Source organism: Melopsittacus undulatus, chromosome 2 (assembly GCF_012275295.1).
Source record: "Melopsittacus undulatus isolate bMelUnd1 chromosome 2, bMelUnd1.mat.Z, whole genome shotgun sequence".
NCBI lineage: Eukaryota > Metazoa > Chordata > Aves > Psittaciformes > Psittaculidae > Melopsittacus > Melopsittacus undulatus.
In genome coordinates, this window is record NC_047528.1 from 83,237,934 (window position 1) to 83,257,177 (window position 19,244).

General features: G+C 34.2%; 1 protein-coding gene across 6 annotated transcripts in view; it reads right to left on the minus strand.

The window, feature by feature from the left end:
• The window catches only part of DMD (dystrophin), a 1,017,291-nt gene that overhangs the window by 255,327 nt on the left and 742,720 nt on the right, over positions 1–19,244 (minus strand). For all 6 annotated transcript variants that reach the window (XM_034074486.1, XM_034074485.1, XM_034074487.1 and 3 more), the window contains 2 exons: positions 11,163–11,374; positions 4,049–4,203 (listed from right to left, as the gene is read on the minus strand). In XM_034074486.1, coding sequence (XP_033930377.1) covers positions 4,049–4,203; positions 11,163–11,374 — 367 coding nt within the window. The remainder of the gene's footprint in view (positions 1–4,048; positions 4,204–11,162; positions 11,375–19,244) is intronic.

The following is a 19,244-nucleotide window of genomic DNA, read 5'->3' on the forward strand; positions in this document are numbered from 1 at the left end:
ATCAAAACTAGATTATGACCTTTTCTATACTTACAATTCCTGTTATAGTATGCATTTACAAAGTAAGCAGATAAACATTATACTTTTGTACTGTTTATGACCTTATACTGTTTGGCCATTTGCATTTCATTCCATCCAGCTAACATACAAAATCAAAGTGTTTGCACAACTCCTTGCATTTGAAAACTAACACCATTCTGAGATAAATATGGAGTTTGGTATCTCAGAACTTTCAAATAGCTTGTCTAGAAACTCAGCTTGCCAGTCCATTCCTAACTTCCTACAACTTTAATAACAACAACATAAATATAGATATGTGTATATATTTATTCCTCACTGCCCATACCCTCGAGGGTGGGGAGGGAGCTGGGGGAAGTTACCTTTTTTTGTGTTTTGACTGATTTATATGTCCTATATCTTGTCTGAGGAGCCAAAAACGCATTTTAAGCTCTTAACACCTACAATGCAGTCCGAGTTCCATCAAGTTCCTTTTAACTTGAGCATAGGAACTGATGGACAATGTGAATATTTGAAGATGCCTGTTAGACAGCGATGCACTGGAGTTCTAACCAACTCCCAGAGTACACTACGTAATTATTGTCATAATACAAACTTCACTTACGAAAGATCTAATTTCCTTTGCAGCTTAATATTTAAATTAGTGAAATTTAAACACATTTGGTAGAGTCCCTGGAAAGAATAAAATTTAAGTAAGTGGTTTTGTTTTATATAATAATTCACATAAAATATGAGCGCCCACAAAAGAAGGGAGTAATAGTCCTTCCCCAGTACATAATACTAACACAATAAACATTTTTTTATATAGTAAATTACTAATGGTTACTTCCTTCATTATATTTTTTTCTCTTGAGGATACTTTAGTTCATCTTTTAGATTTAATTTTGTTAATACAAGCATACAGACTGCTTTTGCCTTAATTGCTACAGCTTAAATAATATTGTTATTTCTTGGAAAATCAATGTTTCTAAAAAGGATAAGAAGAGACCTGTTTACAAGTCACACTGGCTTTTGTCCAGCTGATCAGTTTGTGTGCTTTTTAGTGTATTTTTACAGTGCCAACAACAAAAATAGAAATTAAAAAGTGGGTAGTGAAAAGGCAACCATCAAGTACTCACCAACTTGGCTATTAAAAGAGTTGAATGTTATTCATTATAGTTCAGTGTTATAAAACAGAACAGTAAGGCAAAGGGTAAACACACAGCAATCAGCTGCAAATCTACTTAAGCAAAACAAAACACAAGCTGGCAGATGTTGCCTTAATGACTAAAGTACTTGCTTTGGCTGAACTATTACCAACAGGCAAAGTGGAAATTTACTGCTGGTTGCCTGCCTGTTGTTTTACTGAGGTTTCACATTTTTTACAGTGACACACAATCCTGATACTGATGGCAGGCAAGAGGAAAATCAGTTCAAAAGAATGTAAGCCATTCTTAATTTCTCTTTTAGGCCATTTACATTAAGGATATAGCAAAAATAAATTAAAATCTTTTGCAGAATATGTCCTCTTGGCACTCGAGACATTAACAAACAATGATAAAACAATTTCTAAAATATTAGAAAAATTGTCAAGACCATTATTTGGAACATATTTCAACATCAATGCAATGTCACCAAGTCACCAGAATACTACTTATGATTTAGATGAAAATAACACTCACTGATATATCTGATATCATTTTCTATGCAACTTGATGGAGAACTAGCCTTTCTTGGAGCCTGTGACAAAGGAGTTCATATGTCTTTATGGAGTAAGTATTATCTTATAGCTCCAAAGATCCCCACCAACCAGAAATCATTTGCTTTGCTGTATGCAATAACCTGAAATCTGAAGTATAGATGGAGGTAAAAACAAATTACACACATTCCCACTACAGACCAAATTGGCATTTAAGTAATTCAAAGGCCAATGAATTCCACCTTCTCTTTACACAGAGCTGCTGATCAAAAGAAATCTGGGTGGTTCTTTCAATGCCTCAACCAGGAGCTGCTCTACAAGCAAAAAGCTTGGCTACTGCTTCAAGCAAGCCTGGAAAATCTACAGGTGCAGAAAATCTTCCAAGTCTTTTGCTGACTTGGTGCTTTAGTATGTCTGTATTTATCAATGTCTCACAGAAGACAGATAGAAATGTGATACAGCCCCTAAAGAAGCTTATCAACTGCTGTTTGCAGCATGATTCTTCTTCCAAGTTCTCAAATCATGAAAGGCCTTACAAAAATTATATACAAAGAACTGAATAAAAAAAATAAATAAAAATTACAAAGGCAGTGAAGTCATGCAATAAAAAAATAGGAAACTAGTTTTACAGTTACCTGCTCAGGCTCAGTCCTATGCTTTTGTACTTCATAATGAGAAATGTCAACTCAGTCACCTAACAGCTCTCTTCTAAGACATAAAGCACTTACTACTACAGCAATTCATCTAATGTATAAGCTGTGAACAAGTCTGTAAGCTTTCTAGAAGCTTGCAAGGAGTGTTTTGTGGACAATTCATACTCTCTGTCAGCCCAGTACTTGGCTGAGTCCTTGTACCAATGGCAATTCTCACATTTAGTGAAAATCAGACAGCTTGAGTTTGTGCTTGAAGCATTAACAGATTTAAAGACACTCTTAGCTACAATTGCTAATTGCATCTACAGCAGCTACAAACACATCCTGGACTTCAGGGTTACAAAGCCATCTCACCACAGCAATTGTAGTCATACATAGGGACAAAAGCAATTTCCTTTCATTCTCCCTTATAACCCTTTGAGCTACTGATTTTACCTACTTCTGGAAAATACTTGAGTATTTTTGAAAATATTGAGCATTAGATACCCAGCCTTTCTTACTCAGTAACAGATGTGCCCCCCTGGCTGTTTTTGCTTTTTGCTTTCACAGAAAGCAAAAAAAATTTTTTAAGAAAACATGGCTACAATGACTATGTCCAAAATGGCTACTATTATATAGGAGAAATGCAGTCAGATACTGTTTATACTGATGATCATTTTAAAAAACATATTCAAATTATTATGTGGACATCACCAGTGTCTCTCATTTGAACAGGATCTTAAGTTAGTGGTGAGTCTGCTTCAGAAAAAATGTTGTTCAAATTCCTCATTCTTATGAATATCAACTTCATATAAATATTAATCAAAAAGTGTGAATAAATTTCTGTACTTATCAGTAATTTAAGTAACTTCCATTATACAAGAAGATCTCCTGAATTTACTGAATATTTAACTAAATTGACTTTTCTGGCCTTGTTCACAGACTTTAATTAAAAACATATTCAAATCTAATTCAGTTCTAGTTTCAGTTACAAGCAATAAAACTTAATCCAACAGAGTAATTAAAACAACTTTGATTTAAATTTTATGCATGTCATCTAATGTGCACTGTTTTAAAACCCTTACTATTATAAGGAAAGTTGACTTTTATTCTTCAATATGTTCTGATCTTGTAGATTACTTATTGGATGATTCACAATTTGGTGGCAAGCTGCAAAACTTGCTTTTAGAGAGCAGTCAGTATCTAACCCAAACACTGCAAGATTGAAATGTAAAGAAGAATGAGAACAAGGATCTCATAAAAACTTTCTTGACTAGAGATTTTCTTTAAAGTCATAGGATAATATTTCTACTTTGAACCTGCTTTAGTAGGTTATGTCTGTTAATTTCAGATTAAGTTTATGACTCAAAATCACTGTAGTGATTGTGATGTGGAGATAGTACATACAAATATTTAACACTTTTAACACTTTCGTGTATTTTAAATATTTAAAATATACAACCTATCAACTGAATTTAGTCAGCAATCAGTTACAGCAGAGGAAAACTGGCAAGAGGCAAAATTTTATTTGTAAACAGTAAATGGCCTTCCAAAGACACAATTCCAAAAAATATGACAGAAGAATCACAATAATTCATTTCTTTATCACTATAACCATGACTTTTTCAGAAATTACAACTTATATAATCTCCAGCCAAATCTGGACAATGAATGTTAATGAAATTTAATAGCAAAACTAATAGCAAAATTTATATCCTACCTCCTATTAATGGCAGCCCACGTTGCATTAATGTTATCTGTCATCAGTTTTACTTTTCTGGTGTCATCTGCTGAATAATCACGGAGTAGCTTAAGTGCCATGTCATTTGCCACATCTACATTTATTTGCCATTGTCGTATTTCTTTTGCAAATTGCTGAAGAAGAGAAAGAAAAGGAATTAGCCTCAAATCACCATAAAATAATCACACATATTTTATGCTTATTAGAAAAGATGAACAACTTATACCACCAATATAGAAACAAAAGGGAAAAAAACCACCAAACTTCCTTAGATCTAGTGGCAACTAAGGTCAGAGTCTTTCTAAAGAAATTATTTTAGTCATCAGACCATATGACTACTTCTACTCTCTGAAAGGAGCAAGCAACCAAATCCTAAATGCTGGATAAAACCTAACAGCTCAAATTGATAAACACTGATTAGAATGTTGACTTTTTTTTCCTGAGACACAAATAGATGGACGTGTTGTTATGCATTGTAGTGATAGGGCAAGGGGTAACGAGTTCAAACTTAAACACCAGAAGTTTAGACTGGATATAAGGAAGAAATTCTTTCCTGTTAGGGTGGTGAGGTACTGGAATGGGTTGCCCAGGGAGGTTCTGAATGCTCCATCCCTGGCAGTGTTCAAGACCAGGTTGGATGAAGCCTTGGGTGATATGGTTTAGTGTGAGGTGTCCCTGCCCATGGAAGGGGGGTTGGAACTAGATGATCTTGAGGTCCTTTCCAATCCTAACTATTGTATGATTCTATGATTCTATTATGCAAACTATCACTATTTGTGATGTTAAGTTATACAGACATGGAAAATACAGTGAAATTATATGTTCTAATTTTCTTTTTTTGTACTGTGAAATAATACTGATATTTGGAGAATTAATACATGTGTTTTCACTCATTTTGAATTTACTTTGTTTAAGTGAATTGTTTATGTAATTAGTGCCATCTACTGGAATAGCAGTAAGTGTGCAATACAGCAAAATACTATTGGTAAACTTATCAATGTCTTTATAATGCTAATTTATGCTTAGTATTGAGAAAGCTTCTTAAATCTTTGTAAATCTTTTCTTTTTACTTTCCTCTCCTCTTTCTCTTCTCTTCTTCCTTCTCCACTCCACCTGGGCCAGCTGTCTCACTACAGAAGCAACTCAGGAAATCAGGAACATTCAGCCAGCAACCAGCTCCCATGTATCTTTCTTGTTAGTCTTTTTATACCACAAATTTCCATATAAATGAACTGAAGCTACATATTTAATCCATAATGTCTAACAACAAAATGAAAGACCAAAAACAACTGATGGTCTAATTGTATTTCTGTACTAGGCGAAGACTAGCCAACCAAAGAGACAATGCAAAGAAGAAAGAAGTTTGTATTTATAAATAGAAACAATAAATTGCATGCAAACATTAGAAGCTATTGACAAAAAATAAACAGTAAGGTTTGTCACTCTTTATTTTGCTATAATACACAAATTGAGAAATGTCTGTGAAGAAAAAGTAGGTTTTTCCCCTCTCATTCTCCCAAAGTGGTATTCCTTTTCAAACCTTTTGACTGGGATAAGGAATTCACCACATAAAGTAGAATTTAAATATGTAATCCCTGATTAAAGAGTCTAAATACTAAGTAAATACTTTTTTAATATTTTGTACACTTACATTTTCATCTTAGAAAGCCTGTAAGATGGTTTTGGTTAAGATTAGACCTGAAACACGCTTGAATTTTGAATAGAGTCCAGGTGGAGATTTTTGGGAGTTTGATTTTTTTCCCCAACCCCCCTTACCTGCTAAAAACCTGCTTCAGCATCTCTAGGGGCTCTCAAAAATTTAAAATTGAAAATATGTACTTTATCTTTTTCCTCTGTTATTTCATGAGATAGCAGATAACACAATTACTGTGCAGCAGATAACCTCAGATACCAAGACAGCAACCTGATTTTCTATTTTGAAAAAGTGATCCTATTTATACTAACCAAACACTAGGAGGGCATTACTAACCCCTGCTCCTGAAACCCATCTGGGTATGTTATGGTTAAGCTCATTTAAGCTGAAGATGCTTAAACAATTTATTTAAGTCATTCTCCTATGTTAAGCATAGAGCAAGTGTTTACTCAACATTTAAGTCTAGCCATCTTTATTATACTCTATTTTTCTCTTTGCTTAAAATTACACCAATATACAGCTTCTCTTTTCCTGCCAAAAAATCACAGCAGAGTGACTGTTCACTACCTTTTACATAACAGAAGTTACTATAACATTTTGTCTGTATTGTAAATCAATGGCCCATAAACTTTACTTTGAAAGTAAGCTCTTTTTTGCCCAGTCCCATGTGAATATAAATGACCTTATAAAACCTTTCAAACACAGTTTTATAATAAAAATATGGAAAGATCCATTACAAGGTTATTTCCAAAAGTGTTGTTCTCACCATTAACTTCAACATTAATCCATTAACTTCCTGACATTACAACATGAGATCATAATTTAGGAAAGAAATGATGAATATAAAGAGCTTTGCTGACAGAAACAATTTGTATTTTCTATTTTACTGGAAACTGGTCTGTAATTTTTCAACAGCTTTGAGGAGTGTATGCCTTGCTTCAACTTTGCGCTGTGCGCATACACTGAGAGCAAAGTGTTGTGGTACATGTTTCAACTGTCTGTCTTACCAGAGGACCATTAATTCTTTACATTACTATGATGAATATTTATAATTAAATTTTTGACATTATTCTTTTTTCTCTTAAATATTTTTTTGTGTCATCTATATCTTAGCTTGTTAAAAACACATTCAAGTTTGTTTTGTTTTTGTTTTTTTAAAGATACTTAATTAGCTTAATTACATTTTGACTTTTTTTAAAGCATTCTCTGTGGTTTTTCTGTGTTATCACTAGAATTTGTTGAGTTTATTAAAAAACATAAAGAATTAAGGCTATGCATTTATCATGTTACTTGGGTATAAATTTATTTTTTATTTTTAAGATACTAGTTGATGTTATTAGGAAGAAAGTCTGTGTAATTAAGGATCCTTTACTAAAAACAAGTAACGAAACCAAAGCTGGGTTTTATTCTACCTTAGGATTGCCCAGTGGAATAAAATAGAAGATTCACAGAAGTTTGAATATGGCAATACGTATGTCTAGATAATATGTATGTACATTCATATTATCTGAACATATAAATTCCCACACTGAGCAAGCATATATATCACAAATCTGGAGAATCAGGCTGTCTTTCTGTCCTTCTGTATATCCGTAGTATGCTTTATTTATTTATTTATTTAAAAATTATTTTTTTTAATTTATAAACATAAGGTTTGGGTCTTTTTAATCAAGGAATTCTATTCCACTGTCTGCATTACATCCAAAAACTAACTTAATTTTTAATTGTTTTACTAAAATATGCAGAGACTGTACTGCATACTGTATTAGTATGCAGGGAGTGGCAAAACAATACTTACTAAGTGAACTGCCCCTTTAAGAAGATGATGAGGCAAGAGAGATAGCCTCAGTCTTATCCACAAATCTGAGGTATAAAGCTTACTTCCCAGACTATGTCAGTGGAAGTTTGCCTGGTCTTCTGTAACCCAACAGAGCAGGGAATGTAATCAGACTGCTATATATTTTCCTATTTAGATGAATAAGAAATAGGTGTTCAAAGAAAATAAGAAAGAAAACCTTTTCTCCACCCTCCTTTCTCTTCATTGTTGACATCCCAGCTAAAATGGTACAGAGGAAGAAGATGTGCCTCACTAGCTCTTACCAAAATAAGGAGAATAGGAGTGAATGGGCAATCCTAGCAGGTTTATATCTTTCAATGTAAGCCCACTATTGCATTAAGAGACTAGTTTTACACTAGCTGATGTTCAGATGACCTGTGGATGAAAAGAAGCCGAAGTGTGAATTTGTACTATTTATACACCTATAACCTTCAGCCTGCTGAGTTAACCATCTGCAGTCATCACTTAATAAACAACAAAAAACAGGACTTTAATGGATTAAGACTCTCACTGGCCAAAATGCCCTATTCTTATTCTCCTTACCTAACCCAAGTACCTAGAATTTAGTTCTCAAATAACAAAATAAAAAAAAATAGAGTGAAAAACATGTTCTAATGCTCAGCAAATTAGCTCTGAATTAATCAGAATTTAAAGGAGTATTTTTTATTATTATATTTGATTATATTTATGATAATATATTTGGTAATTATATGGTAACTTGTTACTTTTCATTTAAATCTCAGAAACTTATCAAATTCTGTTAAAAATACTATAGGCCAAATACAAGCCAGTTACAGATTTTTTCTTTACAATGGTGCTGGAAACAAATAAAAACCCCTCATGTGTAAGGAGGTACTAACAGAAAAGTATTAACACAAGCACTGATTTACAGATCAGTTAGAGGGGAATTTTTCCATTGACTCTGTTTAGGCAGACTTATAATGTTTAATGAACAAATCAGAAGAACACTTGGTGACTACTTTCTCACACCAAGCTGTGTTGAGATACAGAGCTGACAAAATGAATATGTCTGAAGAATTTATTTAAGACTCACACTGACCTCTCTCTTTCCCTCAACACAAATGAATGGAAATGACAGTTTTACTTTCATCAGTTTAACAGGAAGCCAAAAGACAGCATACTTGCTCTATATATACAAGGAAAAACATAAAAAAATATGTGTTTGGCACAGAAGGAAGACATTTCTTTACAGTGAAGACATTTCTTTACAGGGCTTGATGTATTTCTAGGTCCTTCAGTTTAGATAATACTGTACAGAAGAAATCTAAAGCTGCTAAACTCAAAAAATATTTCAATTTTTGTTTGAATTCACGACCCCTTATCTCAAGCATGAACAAAACAGCTGATGCTGTCACATCTGAGAAGCTTTCATGAGGGATTTGACACAATAGGAATTACTGGCAGACAAAGATTTAATTCTGCTAGGAAATCTGGCACAAAAGAAAGAGGGTGAAAAAAAGGAAGAAAAAAAAAAAACAGACGATCACCACCACCCCCATTCTCTAAGACAGAGGTGAATTTCTTCCAGACTTGAGGAAGAATGGCTAAACAAATTAAACAACCATGGAACAGTAGTGCTTGTTGAGGCTCATGAGGGCACAGCAAATTAAGATGGACTAGCTGTGACAATTAAGTTAGAATTACAGACTAATGTCTGTAATTTGACACAACAGGTCACACTGAATCCAGACTGGGATGGGAGTGGCTGAAAATACTGATAGCCCAAGTCCTTCATCTCTTTTAAAAAAGGAGTGAAGGTAGTCTGCAGGTATCATTTCAAAACCCCTGTTTATTCATAGAGATATATTCTTATGACTAAGTATACTAGTATACTTTCTCTGTAACTTGATGGATGGAGAAGGACACATTTTTATCTCTCTCCTTGAAGAATGTTTCTCCAAAACCCCTATAATGTTTTTGAAAGGCATACACTTCTAGATGAACTTCACCTGAACCTCATATATCCCTGTAAAAAATCTGAACCTCATATATTCTTGTAAAAAAAATCCATTTCCAAACCTTTATTTTCAATTATTTTCCTAGTTAAGTAATTTGTGGTTGAGTTGTAAGAGACTCCAACACAAGGACATAAGACTGTTTGCACAGAAGTGTTTTGTTAATTGAGTCTTTGCTGAGCTGGGACACTGACTTTGTTGAAGCTTTTTGTCAAAAAAAAAACCCAAAACCCTAAACAAAACACACACTAGGCAGAAGCCAGAACTCTATCTCTGCACAAAGACAGTGACAAATGGGAGTCCTCTATGCTGAATGACAGTAGCATACAGAACCTATAATGCTTTCCAATACATTAGTGATTGCCCTTGTTTACCATAATCCACCATTCCCAAGCAATTACCCTTATGGTATAATCTTAAATGAGAAAACTTAACCACACCTCATCCCTAAACCAATGGGCCGATGAACGTTTCTATGCTTCTCACAAGCAAGCAAAAAGAAAAAAAAAAAAAGGCAAGTAAATACCCAAGCAGATTTTTTTTATCTACTTCTAAATATCAGAAAAGTAATGAGTAACTGATGATGGACATAGCTGAAGACCAGTTGTGCAGTTATACACACACTTTTGTGGTAAAATCAATTTATGAGGACCTCACCCCATTATTCTTCACAGCAGTTCATTACTATTCAGCTATGAAAATAAAACTGTTCTAAGTCCACAAACATTAACCAAATAGCTGAGTCGTAGGAGTTAAAAAGTCCTGGTGGGCAGGAGAGGATAACATACAAAAAATATTTGTGTAACTATTCTCCCAAATAACTAAGATGCAACGTTCCATTAACATGGAGGCAAGACTCACTTTAAGAGGCTTATCAAATGGTTGGTTTCAAACTTATCTTTCTCCAACCAGAAAATGAGATATTATTAACCTGAAACAGCTGTTCTTAAAATTTATTCATGAAGAATGTCACCAAAGTATGACCATTTCCATAACAAGAAACTTAAAAACTGATGCAACACTTAGGGCATATTTGCATTGGTACTTGAGCTATAGCTCAACTAAGTAAGTTAACTGAGGTGCATATTTTATCACTCAGAATGTGACAACATATGTGCTAAAATCACAAAAGCAGCCATTACAGACTTTTCTTTGCGGTTAATAACCCTGCTAAGGTTGAACTCAGTGAGATTATCATGCAGCAAATCTAAAATGCTTGATTCTCAAAATATTTCCATATAGTTTGTTTTGTTTTCTTTTTTCTTTACTAATTCCAGATAATTTATACAGCTTAGTTATTAATGCAGACAAACACAGCAATGCGATAGGGTTTCACAGTCTGCAGCTTAGGCTATTGTACAGAAAATATGAGAAATACTTGTGTTGGAAAGGTAGGTATTCTTCCTGCAAGTTCAGTCAGCTATTTGTTATGAGTGATAAATTAAGACTCATTTCATTCAAGGATTATGTGACAATTTAGACATTGTAAGTGAATTTCTTTCTAATATTTTTGTGGGAAATAAGGGATAGAGGTTGCTCTCATTGTGTACTGTGCAACAGTTAGAGGATATTTTCTTTAACAATTGAATTAACTCAAACTGAAATACTTTATTTCTCAGTAGTGACCTTAAGCTCCGTATTCTGCTTTTTCAGAGCTTCCACGGTGTAGGAAATTTCTTTCCATGACTCAAGTTTAGCTTTTGCTTGTTCAAGAACCTGCTCAGCTTCTTGTTTAGCTTCTAGCCACTGTGTTGAATCCTTTAACATTTCATGAAGCTGCTGTCTCCGGCTTTGGAGGTGTCCATGCACTTCATCCCACTGGCTCTGTATCTTTTCAACTGGTGAAACACAAAGGGAAAACAAAAGCTAAGTCACTTAAAAGTTTTGGGTTTTTTTTTTAATTTTTTTTTTAATTTCTTCTGAGGGAATAAAAATATTAAAATCTTTTTAGAACTGACCAGATTGTAAAGCTCTTGTACTTTTAAGTTGCAATTGCAACCAAGTTCAGTTTTGCAAAGAAGAGATAAACTGTTCTAGGTCACACAGTAAGACACTATGTTGCACAGTATGTATTTCAGTGCAAATGCAGCCAGAAATGAAAGGTTCATGCCTCAAAAAGCATTATGAAACAGGATCACATTTGAGAAGTATCAGCAGTGATTTTTCTTTTTTACCAAACTAACATCAGGCTTCACATTTTCTGAAGAACAAGTCCTTAGGTACTTCAGTAATATTAAAGGTTTATTGCAAGATATAATTAACAGCTATATTTTCATTAAGGCAAAAGAATGAAAAACTTTCTCATATGTCCATATAAATTATAAAATAATTATTAGCTTTATCTGCTCTTTGAAAGAAAAGTGATTTGTGGGAACTTTATAATCATTAAATTTGCTGATAACAAGTGTTGGTTAGCATCCAGCATCAGACTCACCCATAGCAGCATAAAAACACCAGAAGACCTAGTTGTCCAAGCAATTTGACCAAGAAAAAATAAACCAACCAAACAAAGTAATATGCAAACAATAAGATATATGCAATTGAATAATAGAAAGTTAATTAATTAATTAATTAATTACTTGAGGTTAGTCAGCACAAACTACATTCTTAATATTTTCTGGAAGACTGCTTCCCTACATTGAAAATACATGGGTCTTCTAGGGAGCAGAACAAAGGATCCTAGAGTTCTCAGAAAGCAAATAAAATTTGAACAGTAGCTCCAACCCTGCATCTTTCAGTGCAGGTTGAGAACAGTGCAGGCTAAAGACAAAAGGGATGAAAAATGCTTCAGCAGGGAAAAGAGCCTTCTACCTATCACTGCTGTTCCTATATTCAGAAGAGAGAAAGATCTTTCCATGGACTCAGCTGAAGTTTAGAGAAAGAGAAGAAAACCCTTCAGCAACCCCTGCTCAAGCCTTAGGTGAAAAACTGTAAGCACACACAGCAGCATGTTCAAGTCAAAAGAAATGCAAAAGAAAGTGCAAAACAACTGGAAAACACAAATCACAATCAAGTCAAAGCAAAGATAGCCTAAGGACTAAATACTTAAAATTAATCAGAAACAAATCTAACCCCCCATTTTAGAAAGCTGTATACAAAGGGCACAAAACAGCAGCTCCTTTCTGTGCTGTATCTGGATGAGGATTTCTGATGTAAACTTCAGGGTATACTTGAAGCGACAAAAAGATTGTGGTCTGCAGGCAGCGTGAATAACAGAATTCTTCTCAAACTGCTCAAGTAAAATCTCTGTGCTATGGCTACAGCATGTGGCTCAAGGGTTGTGCTGAAGGTCTACCCAGACACTTTCCACAGTGTTGCTGGCATACGGCCCACAGCTGCAACCTGTTTCTTGCAAATAATTACTTGAGCTCCTTCCCCCTTAGACTCTGAGACATTCAGTGTGTTATCTTTTGATTCCTGGCAACATGGAGGTTTTGGTACACAGCTGGCAAAATTATAATAGTTTGTTTATGTCAGCTCTTCATGAAAAAACAAACAAACAACATCTCAGAAAAAAAAAACCCTAATATTTTTGGTTTATTTTAAGTTTCTTTGTTGGTGTAGGTACTGGGGGAGACAGAATTGAGAGATGAATGAAAACTCTTGCAAAACTACTTTAAAAGAAATACGGATCTGTAACTATATTAATTCCTCATAATAGTTGCATTCAATAAAAAATATTGATATTTTTTATCAACAAAAGAAATATTTATTGATGGATGTGTTCCATAATGTTTCATGAGATTTGTGTCTAAGACAGACATACTAGCAGTCCTTTTCTAGGGGTTGTGCTTTTCTCAACAAGACTTGAGTTTTTGTCATGGTTTAAGCCCAGCCAGTAACTCAGAACCACACAGCTGCTTGCTCACTCCCTCTTTTCTTCCTCACGACTTCCAGTGGGATGAGGAGAAGAAATGAAAGAACGTTAACCCCATGGGTTGAGTAAGCACAGTCCAGTAACTAAAGTATAATATTCAATTACTATCACCAATAATGATAATGATAAGGGAAATAAAAAGGGGAGAGAATACAACTGACATGCTGTGGTATGGAATACCCCTTTGGCTAGTTTGGGTCAGGTGTCCTGTCTCTGCTCCATCCCGGCATCTTGTGCCCCTGACCACTGGCAGAGCATGAGAAACTAAAATGTCCTTGATCAGGTTAAGCATTACTTTAGCAACAACTAAAACATTGGTGTGTGATCAGCATTCGACATTTGTCAAAAACACAGCACTGCACCAGCTACTAGGAGGGAGAAAAATAACTGCTACAGCTGAAGCCAGGACAGTTTTCATCACAAACCACAGTCCTGGGATTCCATGATGACCAATTCTCCCAATCAGAGGGGAATGAAGCTGCATTCAGGACATTTCAGGAGCCCATTTACACAAGTGACTATGAATACACAAGCTCCAAATCTATGAAACATGTTTCCTTGTGAAAATTGTTGGGTTATCTCCCTTAAATAGGCAACAGGAAAGCTTCTGACATGGACACTTAAAAAATAACGTGCCTAATAGTTTTGCTTTATTACAGATTGGAATTGAAGAGTTCTGGAAGTTATTAGGTACACCAAAAAGAATTAAAATTTTGTTTTCTTGAAAGACTGAGTTACAAAACTCACTGAAACTACTTCAGTTGAGGATAAACACATTGTGACATCTACATAATTAATCTGGCCTTTCTGATCTAGAATAGACCAAACTCTGCAGTACTATATGAGACAAAATATGTAGAGACACTATTAGAGAGGCCTTTATAATTGTGGCAACATTATTTAGTTAGAGGTAACATAAAAATCCCTTCATTACTGTAAATTTACATTTTCTAAATGGCACTTCCATTTGAATGAATACTATTGGTTGGTTTGTAAGTTAAAAAAAAAAACAACAAAACCTCAAGCCTCTAAGGCTTAAAATGTAACGAAAACCACAGTGTAAATCAGTGTCACTTAATGATGGATTTTGTTCCTGCAGATGTTCTTCAGTGGGATACGCCTTCCCACAGAAGGAAAGGTGTATACCACTTACAGATATATGCCAAACGAAAAAGTTCATAAAATCCAGCTTGAGTGTATATTGTGTTAGAACTGATCCCAGCAACCCATGAACCTCTCACCTGCAGTTAATTAGTTACTGACCACAGATGAGAAGGGTCAGAGAACTGCTATTAAATAATGTCAGACACTAGAAGACAATTTTTAAAGTATTCTTAACATTATCAGGTTTTTGCGCAAGGGCACTGGAATGTATAAAAGGCTTTCTCTGACTCAGTATTAACAGGAATATATTTGTGAAAATATTTTAGAGTGCTTTATAAGATAACAATGTGGAATCTCAGTACAAAGTTCTTTACAGCTAACACCCTGCCTATAGCCTTTGAAAGCTTATTTCTGTTGGTGGGACTTTATAAAATCCTTAAGGTTAGGATGAACATATGGTATTCGACACAGAGAAAATTAACGTCCAAAATTAAAGTCCAAACAACCTTACCTAGAACCAGGAACACAAAATTACAAGTAAGAAATTATACCCATAAAAATAGAAGGATCAATGGCAAGTGAAGCAATTGTTCCAGAAAAAAAATTGTCCCAGGTTTGGAGAACTAAAGAAAAAAATTAATTGCTACTTTGATCACTTGTATGTAAGGCCTTCAATAAGTAATAGTCAATAAATTAAAAAAAAATAAAAATAACCAGATAAAAAGGTTATTGCAAAGATTACAAAATATCTGGAAACATAAGAACATTTAATATGGCTTAAAAAAAATAAGTTTTGCCAGGAAAAAGTAATGTAATTGTCCTTACTGCACTCTGAATAATAATAGCATATTACTGAGTTCAGATTCTGATCTTCATCTCTTACATATCACTGCACCTACATACAGTGATGAATACATATTGAAAATGCCCAGATCGTCAGAACAAATGTGGCTCCATGTGCACTATTAATATCATTGTAGCCCAGAAATATTAAATAATTAGTAACAATGACAAAAGCCTTTTTTCCCCATAGTTCAGTAGTTTCTGAAGCAACTCAGTTTACATTGTTCATTAAAGCTAAATCCTGTGCCTTCTCCAATTCAGAGAGTAATCTCTTTGTTAATGTGGCACTTTCCCTCTGTATCATGTTTTCTTTTTCCCCCTCCTCCCCCACCAAGTTTGGCAACATCATATCTTTATTGTAAGAATCAGTATTTGAAATTATCTCAATAGAGATAAAAATATTTGACAATTAACAAATATAAACCAAGAAAAACAAAACAGGTTATACCTGAAATGAAACTCAAACCCCATTAATTTCCTAATCACAGTGCTCCAGGCAGAAGTTCTCATTGTACTTTATTCATACAAGTTTTGCTATTGCTTACTGGAAAGTGTCCCAGCATGGATCCAGCTTCTCCCATTCCAACACTGCACACTATCAAATGAGTAATTTAGGACATAGTGATATTCTACCAGTATGTAATTTCAAGGTTGCTATTTAATTTCTCTTTTTTTCATTACTACTATTCACTAGCTGCTCAATAGTGATTATATCACTAAGATGGACAAAAGAATTTATGTTGAACAGATCACAGATTTAGTAAGTTATTAGAAACAATAATAAAGCAGCCAAACACAAAAGAACTACTTTTCAATCTGGTTACTATTGATTTAGTACATTGAGGGAAGAACAATGTCAGTGAAGAAGACTGCTGGCTTAAAACTCAATTTTGTTTATTATTATATTATTATACTTTTTTCATAGTCTAGGTATTATAGAAAACAAAAACAAAAATACATTTCTTTTTCTTTGTTAAGAGTTCATATCATTGATAAGACAAATGTAACTCTCTTCACTGAGTTTACTCTCTGCTGTTTATAACACAACGGCAGTGGAAACAACAGAGGAAGAGCCTGAGAAGAAGCTGTCTGATACAGCAGAAATCATGTCGCTTTTAAATACCAGTGCAGCACACAATGGCTGCCACTGGTAAATAGAATGAAAATATCATGTCACTAGAAATATATATCCCTTAGCTTATGCAAATATGAAAAATGGACTTATTCTATGCCAGTTTGATAAGTTCACTGAATTCAATACATAGTAAAAAAAAAATAATAAAAAAATTGCACAAATAAATAAATAGCAACAGAATTTGTGACATAGAAAACCTTCACATCCCTTGTGGGGGTTTTCTTTCCTGTCCAACAAATTACCTAAACTGTGTTCATTTTGCTCTGTAGGACAGTGCTTTTCAAAAGCATTACTGTCAATATATTGATATTTTCTGATAAAAGTAATTTTTTCATTGTAGGTTCATAGATTTGAAGACTAGAAGGATCAATATAATCTGACCCCCTGCAGAATATAACTGGAGACCAGCAGAATTATGGACAGTTATAATTCATGTTACCAAAAGAAGCTGCTGATGCACTGATACGCTTTAGCTGTAAAATGAAAATTGTTTTATATGCATCTTTGAGTGTTTCAATTTACTTATAACTTGCAACAATGATCATGATGAAAAGACACATTGAGCTTGAAATCTAGCCAATTCTGAAAAATGACTTATGAATAGTTTAATATTTTTGTCATAATCTCTTGAATCTTAAGAGTTCTCCCCCTTCCCCCAACCCCCCCCCCCCCCCCCCCCCCCCGTAGCAGTATGAAACACCCAAGGAATTGAAGATAAAACTAATAACTTCATTCTGAGAGTAGCCTTTAAACACTGAGGCAGCACAGAATGTCTGTCACTGGTAAACAGAATTAAAACGTCAAGAAAACATTTTACATCCTCTGACAATTATGACAACTGAATATGTCAATGTTAAGTATAACCAGTTAAGAATCTGGTGGGTGAGGTACTGCATTCACGAAATCTGGCTACAGAGCTGGATGCAGCCCTGTCCTGAACGTGGTTTGCATTGCCACAGGGCTGCAAGCATAGTGCTTCATATGACAGTGCATGTATCAGCCACCACCAGAAGCAGAAGAGAGCAAGACACAGTAGGACACACAGCTAAACTGAGGACATTTATAGATTGTAATATTATTGAAAATTATGACAACATAAAAGCTGTAGATTTTTGGCAGGGACAGGCGAAAACCAGCCCAAGGCCAGTGTGCAGCTGATTACCCTGGAAGCATACTACCACAGCTTCAAAGGTATAAATACAAGATTTTTTTCAATCATATGCTATCCTGAAAATTATTCTTATACCTCCCCAGAGTTTAAACCATTTACAAAGCTGTTTTCAAAGGTAAGTATATATTTTAAGCTTCAACTGAGTGGTCCATCAGGTTGGAGTAATTTTTGTTGGAGTTGCAGCCCCATAATATACTTTTCTTTGAATGTTCTGGATAGTTAATTGTTCTGTATCTCATCTTATCCCATTTACTTTAATTTATACATTTATCCATATAAAGTTTAATTCAGTTAAACTTTTGTGGCTGCATAGAACACAAAAGTTTTAGGATTGGAAAAACTAAAGTGTGTCTTACAGTGAATAGGTCTTCTGAGAAGCATGATGGAGAAACTAGAAAATGCGAATTTAAACAGAAACATTAGGTTACTGCACCTTTTTTACACTTTTCTCTTTCTTCCTAATTATACTAAACTGTATCATTTCCCATATTACAGGGATAAACAAATTATGAGTGAAAAGAAATATTTTTCATAGGGCTACAAGATTATTCTGAGGACACAACAACCGTGCACTATATGCAAGATTTTCTGATGCTTTCCAGTTTTTGCTCAATTTTCTGTAAATTGCATGACTGAAATGACAGTTAAAACACCACTTAAGCTTTGTCTTATCTTTTGGTTATCTTGCTTTTCATTATTGAATTGTTCTAAGCAAAAAAAAAAAAAAAAACGAAAACTGAAACTTTATTACTTTTCCCCCCACCCTCGATAAAGGATTCATCTGAAGTTTTCCATTTGTAAGGGTTTTTTTTTGCTGAAAATACTCTACCTTCTGTACTTTTGCTTTCCAGAAAAGGAGGTGTCTGACCTGAGTCTTATTCTTTAAGGAGTAATCACTTTAATAAACTCTATCACACAACATCCCTTGACAAAAGGATGTCAGTACTATTCTTACATGAATCTGTGAGAGATTAGTCTAGGGAGAACACTTAGATAGTATATGCACAGTCAAACAAGGATAAGTTTAGAACACTTATTTTCTAAATCCTGAAGTGCTTAAGAAGTTTGCAGGAGCAGTTATAACATCTACTAAGTTGCTGCCTGTAGGCTATCATTATCAAGCAGAGCTGGATAGGACAGAGTATACAGTAGTGAACAGTTGGAGACAGCCTACTCAATAGTTTATGTTTCATCTGTCCTTCTTTATCTTTTCCTGTAAAGCAGTATTTCTCTTAACCTTTTTCAGAGGCTTATAGAAGTCATAATTTTAAACAATAACCTTAGAAAGTTGTGGCAACACTTTAACTAAATATGGAAGAGAGTATCTATATCTAAGATATTTTATACATCCCGGTGAGACATTTTAGACATCGACGAGAGGATTTTGCCAATAAACCCCAAATTCATGGTGGAGTGGCAAATGAGAATATCTAGTTGTCATTTATGGCAGTAAGATGTCAGATGTAGCTTTTATGCATTATTAAGGTATTAATTATTTCAAAATTATTTAAATATTATAAAATATCTATTATTTAAATATTATAAAATATTTAATAGTTAATAGTTAAAATATTAAAA